This window comes from Pelophylax lessonae (genome assembly GCF_965119305.1).
Source record: "Pelophylax lessonae genome assembly, chromosome: 3".
Taxonomy (NCBI): domain Eukaryota; kingdom Metazoa; phylum Chordata; class Amphibia; order Anura; family Ranidae; genus Pelophylax; species Pelophylax lessonae.
This window is the reverse complement of record NC_138770.1, coordinates 665,262,362-665,278,035: the sequence shown is the minus strand read 5'-3', so window position 1 is coordinate 665,278,035 and position 15,674 is coordinate 665,262,362. Positions and strand designations below refer to the sequence as shown.

The 15,674-nt window shown below is 48.8% G+C and overlaps 1 protein-coding gene across 1 annotated transcript in view; it reads right to left on the bottom strand.

Moving 5' to 3' along the window:
* PTK7 (protein tyrosine kinase 7 (inactive)) overlaps positions 1–12,816 on the bottom strand; it is a 53,117-nt gene extending 40,301 nt beyond the window's left edge. Inside the window, exon 1 of the mRNA XM_082251510.1 lies at positions 12,672–12,816. Coding sequence (XP_082107636.1) covers positions 12,672–12,747 — 76 coding nt within the window. The 5' untranslated portion in view covers positions 12,748–12,816. The remainder of the gene's footprint in view (positions 1–12,671) is intronic.
* Between the last annotated feature and the right edge of the window lie 2,858 nt (positions 12,817–15,674).

Here is a 15,674-nt window from a genome sequence, read left to right as displayed (position 1 = left end):
AGGCGGAAGGGACGCAGAGACCCGGGGGCAGGCGGAAGGGACGCAGAGACCCGGGGGCAGGTGGAATTGACGCAGAGACGTAACAACAGGCATTTGTGTTTTATATTCTCTTTGGTATAAAAGTGGTCTGCTACTAAATATGACAAACAGTATTGATTTCTATAGCAAAACTTTTCCTTTGACAGTGCACCAAGTAATACAAAGTGGAATATATGATACAAACCTGTAAAAAAAAAAAAAAAAAAAAAAAAAAAAAAAAATCGTGCAGCAATAACCAGATACAATAGAGGGTGGGGGTGGGTATTAGGACACTCGGGAAAGCCAACGTGAAGAATAGGTATAAATGGAGAGGGAGGGAGGGTACAGACAGGTTCTCGGAGCCCAGGAATGTGACAGGAGGGGGAGGAAGGGAAGCACTACACAGGAGACACCTCTCCCTACCTAAGACACAAAAATCGTTTCTGCGGGTCTGGTATGCGACACTTGTCACCGGTCCCTGTAATTATCCCCCTTTATCCTACCGACAGGAAGAAGCCTCCCAACTATCACACTGCTGGAGTCTGATCTTCTCTTTATAAACAATGACTGACACATGAACCCGCACAGCTGACACTCTACCCATAAAGATGATAGAGGAAAAAAAAAAACCCTGGCTGCAAAGTACATGAATCCTTTGTTCTCAGAGCTGCCAGTCAGCGTCTTCCATGCCACACACAGGAGATCAGAGAAGGGTGGAATGTGTGCGGAATGCTTGTGGTTTCCTCTCAGGTCGGCGTTCTGAAATTTTACCCAAATAGGAAAGAGACTCCCTTCTCCACCTGAGGCGTTCTACCGGGCCTGGAGCCCACAAACAACACCCGGTCTGTGTAACCGTACACCAGGACTGTGCAGCTTCTTACTCCTCCACAAAGTCACCATATGCCAGGACGGTACAAGCTAGGCACCCCTCCAGAATTCTCCATAAACCAGAACAGTACAGCTAGTTATCCCTGAAAACGTCACCATACACCAGGAAGGGACCGCTAGTTATCCCTGCAAACGTCACCATACACCAGGATGGGACAGCTAGTTATCCCTGCAAACGTCACCATATACCAGGATGGGACAGCTAGTTATCCCTGCAAACGTCACCATACACCAGGAAGGGACAGCTAGTTATCCCTGCAAACATCACCATATACCAGGATGGGACAGCTAGTTATCCCTGCAAACGTCACCATATACCAGGAAGGGACAGCTAGTTATCCCTGCAAACGTCACCATATACCAGGATGGGACAGCTAGTTATCCCTGCAAACGTCACCATATACCAGGAAGGGACAGCTAGTTATCCCTGCATACGTCACCATATACCAGGAAGGGACAGCTAGTTATCCCTGCAAACGTCAATATATACCAGGATGGGACAGCTAGTTATCCCTGCAAACGTCACCATACACCAGGATGGGACAGCTAGTTATCCCTGCATAAGTCACCATACACCAGGATGAGACCGCTAGTTATCCCTGCAAACGTCACCATACACCAGGATGTAACAGCTAGTTACCCCACAAAAAAGTCACCATATACCAGGATGGGACAGCTAGTTATCCCTGCAAACGTCACCATATACCAGGATGGGACAGCTAGTTATCCCTGCAAACGTCACCATACACCAGGATGGGACCGCTAGTTATCCCTGCAAACGTCACCATATAGCAGGATGGGACAGTTACTTACCCCTCCACAAGTAACCATACACCAGTTTGGTTACTAGTTACTCTTTCGCTATAAGTCCATCAAGTCACCATACACTAGAACGGTACAGTCTGTTTTGCCTCCAGGAGGTCTCCATATACCAGGAGGTACAGCTAGCTATCCCTCCACAAGTAGCCATACACTAGGTTGGTTACCAGTTACTTTTTCACAAGACACCAATACAGTACAGACAGTTACACCTCCAGAAGTCTATGTACATTGGAAACGCTAGATACCCCTCCAGAATTCTTTATAAACCAGATCAGTACAGCCAATTACCCTTGAAGAAATCACCATACACCAGCAAGGTACAGCCAGTTGCTCCTCCACAAGTAACCATATACAAAAGTTGGTTACTAGTTACTCCTATACAAGTCACCACACACACACCAGAATGGTATAGCCATTCCAGAGGTCTCTATACACCAGGATAGTACAGCTAGTTATCCTTCCACAGGTAACCATACACCAGAATGGTACAGCTTGTTACTCCTCCAAAAGTAACCATATACCAGCAAGGTACAGACAGTTACTCCTCCGCAAGTAACCTTATACCAGGCTGGTTACGTATTACTCCTTCCCAAGTTACCATACACCAGAATGGTACAGCCAGATATGCCATCCAGAGGTCTCTATACACCAGGCTGATACAGCTAGTTACTCCTCCAAAATTAACCATGCACCAGGATGGTACAGCTAGTTACCACTACAGAAGTCACCATACAAGGATGGTACAGCTAGTTAGTCCTCAACAAGTAACCAAACAGAACAGTACAGCCGGTTACCCTTCTAAAGGTACCCCGTAATCCAGGACGTACAGCTAGTTACACCAGCAGAAGTCACCATACACCAGAACAATACAGCCAGTTACTCCTCTACAAGTCTCCATACTGTACATTTGGATGCCAGAGCTACTCATTCACAAGTCACCATACACCAGAATGGTACAGCCAATTACCCCCCAGAGGTCTCCTCTAACCAGGACAGTAGTACAACTAGTTACACCCCCCCCCCCCCCCCCCCAGAATTCACCATACACCAGGATGGTAAAGTTAGCTACCCCTCTGGAAGTCACCCCTCCACAGCCTCATTCATAAATAGCTCAAACATGTATTCAGTTGCTCAGCTGAAATTTCACTTTAACAGAGCAATGGTGTAGCATGGATAGCAAGAGCACCGAAACGTGCCAACAGCTACTACACCAGAATATCAACAGAACGATACAGCCCTGGCCGTACACAAATCTTTACCAGCAGCTCCAACATGCTGCAATCACAGGACCAATTTTGAGTGAGATCCTTTATATATGTATATATATGTATACATATCACAGAATCAGTCCAGGGAGTGATCCTTCCAGATACATACACACACACACACATACACATATATATATATATATATATATATATATATATATATATACACACACACACACACACACACACATACATATATATATTATATATATATATATATATATACACACACACACACACACACACACACACACACATATATATATATATATATATATATATACACACATACATATACAGTATCTCACAAAAGTAAGTACACCCCTCACATTTTTGTAAATATTTTATTCTATCTTTTCATGTGACAACACTGAAGAAATGACACTTTGCTACAATGTAAAGTAGTGAGTGTACAGCTTGTATAACAGTGTAAATTTGCTGTCCCCTCAAAATAACTCAACACACAGCCATTAATGTCTAAACCGCTGGTAACAAAAGTGAGTACACCCCTAAGTGACAATGTCCAAATTGGCCCAAAGTGTCAATATTTTGTGTGGCCACCATTATTTCCCAGCACTGCCTTAACCCTCTTGGGCATGGAGTTCACCAGAGCTTCACAGGTTGCCACTGGAGTCCTCTTCCCCTCCTCCATGATGACATCACAGAGCTGGTGGATGTAGCATGATTGTACACTCCCACCACCATGCTTGACTGTAGGCAAGACACACTTGTCTTTGTACTCCTCACCTGGTTGCCGTCACACACGCTTGACACCATCTGAACCAAATACGTTTATCTTGGTCTCATCAGAGCACAGGACATGGTTCCAGTAATCCATGGCCTTAGTCTGCTTGTCTTCAGCAAACTGTTTGCGGGCTTTCTTGTGCATCATCTGTAGAAGAAGCTTCCTTCTGGGATGACAGCTATGCAGACCAATTTGATGCAGTGTGTGGTGTATGGTCTGAGCACTGACAGGCTGACCCCCCCACCCCTTCAACCTCTGCAGCAATGCTGGCAGCACTCATACGTCTATTTCCCAAAGACATCCTCTGGATATGACGCTGAGCACATGCACTCAACTTCTTTGGTCGACCATGGCGAGGCCTGTTCTGAGTGGAATCTGTCCTGTTATACCGCTGTATGGTCTTGGCCACCGTGCTGCAGCTCAGTTTCCGGGTCTTGGCAATCTTCTTATAGCCTAGGCCATCTTTATGTAGAGCAACAATTCTTTTTTTTTTATTTCCTCAGAGAGTTCTTTGCCATGAGGTGCCATGTTGAACTTCCAGTGACCAGTATGAGAGAGTGAGAGCGATAACACCAAATTTAACACACCTGCTCCCCATTCACACCTGAGACCTTGTAACACTAATGAGTCACATGACACCAGAGAGGGAAAATGGATAATTGGGCCCAATTTGGACATTTTAATTTAGGGGTATACTCACTTTTGTTGCCAGCGGTTTAGACATTAATGGCTGTGTGTTGAGTTATTTTAGGGGACAGTAAATTTACACTGTTATACAAGCTGTATACTCACTACTTTACATTGTAGCAAAGTGTCATTTCTTCAGTGTTGTCACATCAAAAGATAGAATAAAATATTTACAAAAATGTGAGGGGTGTACTCACTTTTGTGAGATACTGTATACAGGCATACCCCGCTTTAAGTACACTCACTTTACGTACACTCGCGAGTAAGGACACAGCTTGTTCAGCTTGGCATGACACTACTCCCGGTTTTTAACATTGGCGTCTATGGGAAATTTTGGTCAGCTTGACATGGCACTGCTCCCAAAAGTGACAGGGATACCAAACTTAGGGAGCACCGAGAGGGGACCCAGGACTACAACATATCCTGTTTGTGGCCAGCCAGCTTGCCTAGGTAATCTACTATGTCATAGTCCTGGATCCCCTTAACATGCCCTCCAAGCTTGGTGTCCTTGTCACATGGTTTGGGAGCAATGCCATGTCAAGTTGACCAAGATTTCCTATGGAGCTAGTGTATTTACATGCATTGAGAAGTGAAAAAGGTATTGCTTCACTTTAAGTACATTTTCGTTTTACATACATGCTCTGGTCCCATTGTGTGCTTAAAAGTGGGGTATGCCTGTATATACATATCACAGGACCAGTCAGGAGGGTGATCCTTTCGTATATATATATGTATACACATCACAGGACCAGGCCGGAGGGTGATCGGCTCCTATACATATCACAGGTCTGGTCTGGAGTGTGATTAGTCCTTACACATATCAAAGGATTTGTGCAGACTGGGATTGGTCATTATACCGATCACAGATCCAGTCTGCAATGTGATCAGTCCTTATACATGTATACATATAAAGGCACCAGTCTGGAGGGTGATCAGTCATTATACACGTACAGATATCGCAGAACCGATGATTCAAAATGTGATCAGTCCTTATAAGATGTATACATATCCCAGAACTGGTCCTGGAGGACGATTGGACACTTTACATGTATAGATATCAAAGGACCAGTCCGGAGGGTGATCGGTCCTTTAACATATAACAGGACCAGTACAGAGGCAAGAGATCCATTAACATATCATAGGACCAGCCCTGCAAGTGATACATTCCCGCACAGAACACGGCCCCGTCGTCTCCACAGAACCACGGGCCCCGTCGTATCCACAGAACCACGGGCCCCGTCGTATCCACAGAACCACGGGCCCCGTCGTATCCACAGAACCACGGGCCCCGTCGTATCCACAGAACCACGGGCCCCGTCGTATCCACAGAACCACGGGGCCTGTCGTCCGCACAGAGGACCGGACCGGTCTAAAGGATGATCCATCCTAAAGCCTCGTACACACGATCGGATTATCGGACGAATTTTCTTTCATTTTTTGTGGCATGCTGGTCTCAATGAAAGTGAAGAGGTTACTTTCATACGAAAATTCTCCTACGACAGAATTCTACTCCAGAAATGATGTCATGTGTTGGATTGTTTTGTATGTGTTCTTTAGTTTCTGAGCATGCCCAGTCTCGCTCTTATGTTTTTTTTTCGGATGAAACCTGTACTAAACGAAAATCGGACGCTGTGTTGACGTACAAAAAATTTTTTATAGCCTGCACATCCAGTTTTTGTCCTATGAAAATCCGTAATCGGCTGTGGAAAGCACCATACTAACGATCCGAAAATCGGCAGATTGTTCGGACGGACGAAAATTTTACTTCCGATTTTCTTATTGTGTGTACGGGGCTTTACACATGTATAGATAGCACAGGACCAGCCAGGAGAGGGATCCATTTTTATACATAGATCACATGACCAGAGGGTGCTCATACACATACATGTGTACACAATTATACTGTCTACTATATATCAATACACACAGTATAGAGGGCTGGTGTACACAGTACAGAGGTGGGGGAATATACAGTATAGAAGACTGGTGGGTACAGTAAAGGGCTATATACAGTATTGATGTATACAGTACAACAGTATGGAGGGGGGCGACTATAGTATGAAGGGGGTCTGTATACTACATAAAAGAGGGGGGGTGTATACAGTACAGCGGGCAGCCTGTATGCAGTATAGAGTGCTGGTGTATACAGTACAGAGGAGGAAGCCATATCTGCTGTTTATAGAGGGAGGACTATATACAGTATGTAGGGGCGTATACAGTACAGAGGTCTGCTGTATATAGAGGGGGGACTATATACAGTATGCAGGGGTCGTATACAGTACAGAGGTCTGCTGTATATAGAGGGGGGGCTATATACAGTATGTAGGGGCGTATACAGTACAGAGGTCTGCTGTATATAGAGGGGGGACTATATACAGTATGTAGGGGGCGTATACAGTACAGAGATCTGCTGTATATAGAGGGGGACTATATACAGTATGTAGGGGGAGTATACAGTACATAGGTCTGCTGTATATAGAGGGGGACTATATACAGTATGTAGGGGGCGTATACAGTACAGAGGTCTGCTGTATATAGATGAGGGACTATATACAGTATGTAGGGAGCGTATACAGTACATAGATCTGCTGTATATAGAGGGGGGACTATATACACTATGTAGGGGCCGTATACAGTATAGAGATCTGCTGTATATAGACGGAGACTATATACAGTATGTAGGGGGCGTATACAGTACAGGGGTCTGCTGTATATAGAGGGGGACTATATACAGTATGTAGGGGGCGTATACAGTACAGAGATCTGCTGTATATAGAGGGGGGACTATATACAGTATGTAGGGGGTGTACACAGTACAGAGATCTGCTGTATATAGAGGAGGACTATATACAGTATGTAGGGGTGTATACAGTAAAGAGGTCTGCTGTATATAGAGGGGGGGCTATATACAGCATGTAGGGGGCGTATACAGTACAGGGGTCTGCTGTATATAGAGGGGGGACTATATACAGTATGTAGGGGCATATACCGTACAGAGATCTGCTGTATATAGATAGGGGACTATATACAGTAAGTAGGGGGCATATACAGTATAGAGATCTGCTGTATATAGAGGGGGGACTATATACAGTATTTAGGGGGCGTATACAGTACAGAGATCTGCTGTATATAGAGGGGGACTATATACAGTATGTAGGGGTGTATACAGTACAGAGGTCTGCTGTATATAGAGGGGGGACTATATACAGTATGTAGGGGTGTATACAGTACAGAGGTCTGCTATATATAGAGGGGGGACTATATACAGTATGTAGGGGGCGTATACAGTATAGCGATCTGCTGTATATAGAGGGAGGACTATATACAGTATGTAGGGGGCGTATACAGTGCAGAGGTCTGCTGTATATAGAGGGAGGATTATATACAGTATGTAGGGGGCGTATACAGTACAGAGGTCTGCTGTATATAGAGGGGGGACTATATACAGTATGTAGGGGGCGTATACAGTACAGAGATCTGCTGTATATAGAGGGGGACTATATACAGTATGTAGGGGGAGTATACAGTACATAGGTCTTCTGTATATAGAGGGGGACTATATACAGTATGTAGGGGGCGTATACAGTACAGAGGTCTGCTGTATATAGATGAGGGACTATATACAGTATGTAGGGAGCGTATACAGTACATAGATCTGCTGTATATAGAGGGGGGACTATATACAGTATGTAGGGGCCGTATACAGTATAGAGATCTGCTGTATATAGAGGGAGACTATATACAGTATGTAGGGGGCGTATACAGTACAGGGGTCTGCTGTATATAGAGGGGGACTATATACAGTATGTAGGGGGCGTATACAGTACAGAGATCTGCTGTATATAGAGGGGGGACTATATACAGTATGTAGGGGGTGTACACAGTACAGAGATCTGCTGTATATAGAGGAGGACTATATACAGTATGTAGGGGTGTATACAGTAAAGAGGTCTGCTGTATATAGAGGGGGGGCTATATACAGTATGTAGGGGCGTATACAGTACAGAGGTCTGCTGTATATAGAGGGAGACTATATACAGTATGTAGGGGCGTATACAGTACAGGGGTCTGCTGTATATAGAGGGGGGACTATATACAGTATGTAGGGGCGTATACAGTACAGAGATCTGCTGTATATAGATAGGGGACTATATACAGTAAGTAGGGGGCGTATACAGTATAGAGATCTGCTGTATATAGAGGGGGGACTATATACAGTATTTAGGGGGCGTATACAGTACAGAGATCTGCTGTATATAGAGGGGGACTATATACAGTATGTAGGGGGCGTATACAGTATAGAGATCTGCTGTATATAGAGGGAGGACTATATACAGTATGTAGGGGGCGTATACAGTGCAGAGGTCTGCTGTATATAGAGGGAGGATTATATACAGTATGTAGGGGGCGTATACAGTACAGAGGTCTGCTGTATATAGAGGGGGGACTATATACAGTATGTAGGGGTCGTATACAGTACAGAGGTCTGCTGTATATAGAGGGGGGACTATATACAGTATGTAGGGGTCGTATACAGTACAGAGGTCTGCTGTATATAGAGGGGGGGGGACTATATACAGTATGTAGGGGGCGTATACAGTACAGAGATCTGCTGTATATAGAGGGGGACTATATACAGTATGTAGGGGGAGTATACAGTACATAGGTCTTCTGTATATAGAGGGAGACTATATACAGTATGTAGGGGGCGTATACAGTACAGGGGTCTGCTGTATATAGAGGGGGGACTATATACAGTATGTAGGGGGTGTACACAGTACAGAGATCTGCTGTATATAGAGGGGGACTATATACAGTATGTAGGGGGCGTATACAGTATAGAGATCTGCTGTATATAGAGGGAGGACTATATACAGTATGTAGGGGGCGTATACAGTGCAGAGGTCTGCTGTATATAGAGGGAGGATTATATACAGTATGTAGGGGGCGTATACAGTACAGAGGTCTGCTGTATATAGAGGGGGGACTATATACAGTATGTAGGGGTCGTATACAGTACAGAGGTCTGCTGTATATAGAGGGGGGACTATATACAGTATGTAGGGGTCGTATACAGTACAGAGGTCTGCTGTATATAGAGGGGGGGGGACTATATACAGTATGTAGGGGGCGTATACAGTACAGAGATCTGCTGTATATAGAGGGGGACTATATACAGTATGTAGGGGGAGTATACAGTACATAGGTCTTCTGTATATAGAGGGAGACTATATACAGTATGTAGGGGGCGTATACAGTACAGGGGTCTGCTGTATATAGAGGGGGGACTATATACAGTATGTAGGGGGTGTACACAGTACAGAGATCTGCTGTATATAGAGGGGGACTATATACAGTATGTAGGGGTGTATACAGTAAAGAGGTCTGCTGTATATAGAGGGGGACTATATACAGTATGTAGGGGTGTATACAGTAAAGAGGTCTGCTGTATATAGAGGGGGGGCTATATACAGTATGTAGGGGCGTATACAGTACAGAGGTCTGCTGTATATAGAGGGAGACTATATACAGTATGTAGGGGGCGTATACAGTACAGGGGTCTGCTGTATATAGAGGGGGGGACTATATACAGTATGTAGGGGCGTATACAGTACAGAGATCTGCTGTATATAGATAGGGGACTATATACAGTAAGTACGGGGCGTATACAGTATAGAGATCTGCTGTATATAGAGGGGGGACTATATACAGTATTTAGGGGGCGTATACAGTACAGAGATCTGCTGTATATAGAGGGGGGGCTATATACAGTATGTAGGGGCGTATACAGTACAGAGGTCTGCTGTATATAGAGGGAGACTATATACAGTATGTAGGGGGCGTATACAGTACAGGGGTCTGCTGTATATAGAGGGGGGACTATATACAGTATGTAGGGGCGTATACAGTACAGAGATCTGCTGTATATAGATAGGGGACTATATACAGTAAGTAGGGGGCGTATACAGTATAGAGATCTGCTGTATATAGAGGGAGACTATATACAGTATTTAGGGGGCGTATACAGTACAGAGATCTGCTGTATATAGAGGGGGACTATATACAGTATGTAGGGGTCGTATACAGTACAGAGGTCTGCTATATATAGAGGGGGGACTATATACAGTATGTAGGGGCGTATACAGTACAGAGGTCTGCTGTATATAGAGGGGGGACTATATACAGTATGTAGGGGGCGTATACAGTACAGGGGTCTGCTATATATAAAGGGGGACTATATACAGTATGTAGGGGGCGTATACAGTACAGAGGTCTGCTGTATATAGAGGGGGGGACTATATACAGTATGTAGGGGGCGTATACAGTACAGGGGTCTGCTATATATAGAGGGGCACTATATACAGTATGTAGGGGGGCGTATACAGTACAGGGGTCTGCTATATATAGAGGGGGACTATATACAGTATGTAGGGGGCGTATACAGTACAGAGATCTCTCCTTTGTCAGTGATACAATGTATCAGTCTGATATCACATGTTGCACATTTGTCTCCATTCTGATATGGACTATTATGGAGGGGGATGGGGGATGGTAGGAGGTCAGTCACCATCTACCTAATGATCACAGCCATTTTGGGGTATGGGAACATAGCGGGTCTGTCTAAAGGTTGAGAACCCCTAATATATAGTACAGAGCAGGGGGGCTCTATATAGCATAGAGGACTGGGGTACGCAGCACAAGGGGGGGCAGCATACATTACAAGAGTGGGGGGGGGGGGGGCTGCAGACAGTACAAGAGTGGGGGGGGGGCTGCAGACAGTACAAGAGGGGGGGGCTGGCTGCAGACAGTACAAGAGTGGGGGGGGGGGTCTGCAGACAGTACAAGAGTGGGGGGGGTCTGCAGACAGTACAAGAGTGAGGGGGGGGGTCTGCAGACAGTACAAGAGTGAGGGGGGGGGGTCTGCAGACAGTACAAGAGTGAGGGGGGGGGTCTGCAGACAGTACAAGAGTGAGGGGGGGGGTCTGCAGACAGTACAAGAGTGAGGGGGGGTCTGCAGACAGTACAAGAGTGGGGGGGGGGGTCTGCAGACAGTACAGGGGGGGGGGTCTGCAGACAGTACAAGAGTGGGGGGGGGGGGGGTCTGCAGACAGTACAAGAGGGGGGGGGTCTGCAGATCTGCAGACAGTACAAGAGTGAGGGGGGGGGGGTCTGCAGACAGTACAAGAGTGAGGGGGGGGGGTCTGCAGACAGTACAAGAGTGAGGGGGGGTCTGCAGACAGTACAAGAGTGAGGGGGGGTCTGCAGACAGTACAAGAGTGGGGGGGGGGGGTCTGCAGACAGTACAAGAGTGGGGGGGGGGGGGTCTGCAGACAGTACAAGAGGGGGGGGGTCTGCAGATCTGCAGACAGTACAAGAGTGAGGGGGGGGGGGTCTGCAGACAGTACAAGAGTGGGGGGGGGGGGTCTGCAGACAGTACAAGAGGGGGGGGGTCTGCAGATCTGCAGACAGTACAAGGGGGGGGGGGGGGTCTGCAGACAGTACAAGAGTGAGGGGGGGGGGGTCTGCAGACAGCACAAGAGTGAGGGGGGGGGTCTACAGACAGCACAAGAGTGGGGGGGGGGTCTGCAGACAGTACAAGAGGGGGGGGGGTCTGCAGATCTGCAGACAGTACAAGAGTGAGGGGGGGGGGGGTCTGCAGACAGTACAAGAGTGAGGGGGGGGGGGCTGCAGACAGTACAAGAGTGAGGGGGGGTCTGCAGACAGTACAAGAGTGAGGGGGGGGGGTCTGCAGACAGTACAAGAGTGGGGGGGGGTCTGCAGACAGTAAAAGAGTGAGTGGGGGGGTCTGCAGACAGTACAAGAGTGGGGGGGGGGTTGCAGACAGTACAAGAGTGGGGGGGGGGTGCAGACAGTACAAGAGTGGGGGGGGGGGTTGCAGACAGTACAAGAGTGGGGGGGGGGGTGCAGACAGTACAAGAGTGGGGGGGGGGGGGTTGCAGACAGTACAAGAGTGGGGGGGGTGCAGACAGTACAGGAGTGGGGGGGGGGGCTGCAGACAGTACAAGAGTGGGGGGGTACTGTAGATGGGGATGGGGGTCACATATTGTCCATGGGGTTTACAATGGGACACCCAAGAGGGTAACACAGGTGATGGGGGGTCACATTACATACACCTCATATAACCCCCCCCCCCCCGGGGTAAAACTCTGCACATTATATACAGCCCCATAGCAGGGTCTCCCCTCCCCCCACACATTGTATAGAACACTCCCCGGACTGACCGGCGCTCAGGCACACGATGGCGGACAATATGGCGGCGGCCGGTCCTGCTCGGTGGTTCCTCTCCATTCGCCTCATCTTCTCTCGACATCTACCCCCACCGAGCCGCTCTCCCCTCCCCCTCCTCCTCCTCCCGGCCTGCACTGCGACCTCCGCCGTGGACTGCCCCCTCCCAGCCTGCACCGCGACCTCCGTCATTACGTCACATCCTCCTCCGCCATGCTAGGTGAGGGCGATCTTTCCACTCCTGCCCGCTTCCAGTGCGGAGACCCCGCCCCCAGTGATGTGTCAGTGGAAGGTCTCTGTAGTGATGAGATGTGACTGATATCAGATGATGGTATAATAAGGAGTCAGTGTGCTGTGTATGAGAGAACTCCTCCTGTCATGGCCTGAGCTCCCCTTCCAGGGACAAGTCACTACTCATCACTACTTATCACTCCTCATCACTACTTATCACTACTCATCACTACTTATCACTACTCATCACTACTTATCACTCTACTCATCACTACTTATCACTACTCATCACTACTCATCACTCTACTCATCACTACTTATCACTACTCATCACTACTTATCATTACTCATCACTACTTATCACTACTCATCACTCCACTCATCACTACTCATCACTACTCATCACTACTCAACACTACTCATCACTACTTATCACTCCTCATCACTCCTCATCACTACTCATCACTCTACACATCACCAGCAACACTCCCTCCTCTGCCCTCTGCCTCCTCCACGAATTGTCCCACTCCCTCCGTCGCATACTGCGCCACTCCCTCCTCTGCCATGTGCCTCCTCCACAAACTGCGCCACTCCCTCCTCCGCCATCTCCCTCCTCCACCATCTCCCTCCTCTGCGTACTGCGCCACTCCCTCCTCTGCCTTCTCCCTCCTCCGCGTATTGCAGCACTCCCTCCTCCGTCTTTTCCCTCATTCGTACTGCGCCACTTCCTCCTCCGCCTACTTCCTTCTCCACAAACTGCGCCACTCCCTCCTCCGCCATCTCCCTCCTTTGCGTACTGTGCCACTCCTTCCTCTGCCTTCTCCCTCCTCTGCGTACTGGGCCACTCCCTCCTATACCATCTCCCTCTTCTGCATACTGTGCCACTTCCTTCTCCGCCTTCTCCCTCCTCCGCGTACTGTGCCGGCTACCTCCTCTGCCTTCTCTCTCCTTCACATACTGCACACATCTACCTCCTCGGCCATCTCCCTTCTCCACGTACTGCGCCTTCCCCCTCCTCCTTCTTTTCCCTCAATCGTACTGCGCCACTCTCTGCTCTGCGTACTGCACCTTCTCCCTCTTCTGCCTTCTCCCTCCTCTGCCTTCTCCCTTCTCCATGTACTGCGCCATTTCCTCCTCTGCCTTCTCCCTTCTCTGTGTACTGTGCCACTTCCTCCTCCGCCTTCTCCGGGTAATGCACCTTCTCCCTCCTACATCATCTCCCTCCTCTGCGTTCTGTGCCACTTCCGCCTCCGCCTTCTCCCTCCCCTGTGTACTGCGCCATCTACCTCCTCCGCCTTCTCCCTCCCCTGTGTACTGCGCTTTCTCCCTCCTTCGTCATCCTCCTCCACATACTGCGCCACTCCCTCATCCGCATTCTCCCTCTTCCGCATACTGCGCCACTTCCTCCTCCGCCTTCTCCATTTTCTCTTCTCTGCGTACTGCGCCACTTCCTCCTCCACCTTTTCCTTTCTCCGCGTACTGCGCCACTTCCGCCTTCTCCCTCTTCCGCGTACTGCGCCACTTCCTCCTCCGTCTTCTCCCTTTTCTCTTCTCTGCGTACTGCGCCACTTCCTCCTCCACCTTTTCCTTTCTCTGCATACTGCGCCACTTTCTCCTCCACCTTATCCTTTCTCCGCATACAGCGCCACTTTCGCCTCCGCCTTCTCCGGGTACTACACCTTCTCCCTACTACGCCATCTCCCTCCTCTGCGTACTGCTCCACTCCTTCCTCCGCTTTCTCCCTCCTCCGTTAACTTCACCATCTACCTCCTCTGCCTTCTCTCTCCTTCGCGTACTGTGCCTTCTCCCTCCTTCGTCATCTCCCTCCTCCACGTACTGCGCCCCTCTCTCCTCCGCCTTCTCCCTCCTCTGTGTGCCCTGTTACTCCCTCCTATGTCATCTCCCTCTTCTGTGTACTGCGCCACTCCTTCCTCCGCCTTCTCCCTCCTCCGCGTACTGCGCCATCTACCTCCTCCACCTTCTCTCTTCTCCGCGTACTGCGCCTTCTGCCTCCTTCGTCATCTCCCTCCTCCACGTGCTGCGCCACTCTCTCCTCTGCCTTCTCCCTCCTCCGCGTGCTCCGCCACTCCCTCCTATGCCATCTCCCTCTACTGTGTACTGCGCAATCTCCCTCCTCTGCCTTCTCCCTCCACCTCATACTGCGTAATTTCCCTCCTCTGCGTACTGCTCCTTCTCCCTCCTCTGAGTACTGCACCTTATCTATCCTCCACCTTCTCCCTCTTCCTCGTACTGCGCCTTATCCATCCTACGCGTACAGTGCCTCCGCCTGCACCTTATCCGTCCTCCACTTACTGCACCTTCTCCTTCCTCTGCGTACTGCGCCATCTCCCTCCTTCGCCTTCTCCCTCTTCCGTGTAGTGCGCCATCTCCTTTCTCCGCCTTTTCCCTCCTCTGCATACTGCGTCTTCACCCTCCTCTGCCTTATACATCCTCCGCGTGCTGCACCATCTCCCTCCTCTGCGTACTGTACCATCTCCCTCCTCTGCCTTCTCCCTCCTCTGCATACTGCGTCTTCGCCCTCCTCTGCCTTCTCCCTCCTCTGCGTATTCTGCCATTTACCTCCTCCGCATACTGCGCCATCTCCCTCCTCCGTGGCACTGCGTCTTATCTGTCCTTCGCCTACTCCTTCCTCTGCTTACTGCGGCATCTCCCTCCTCCGCATACTGCGCCTTCTCCCTCTTCCACCTACTGCGGCTTCTCCCTGCTCTGCATACTGTGCCATCTCCTTCCTCTGCGTACCGCGCCTT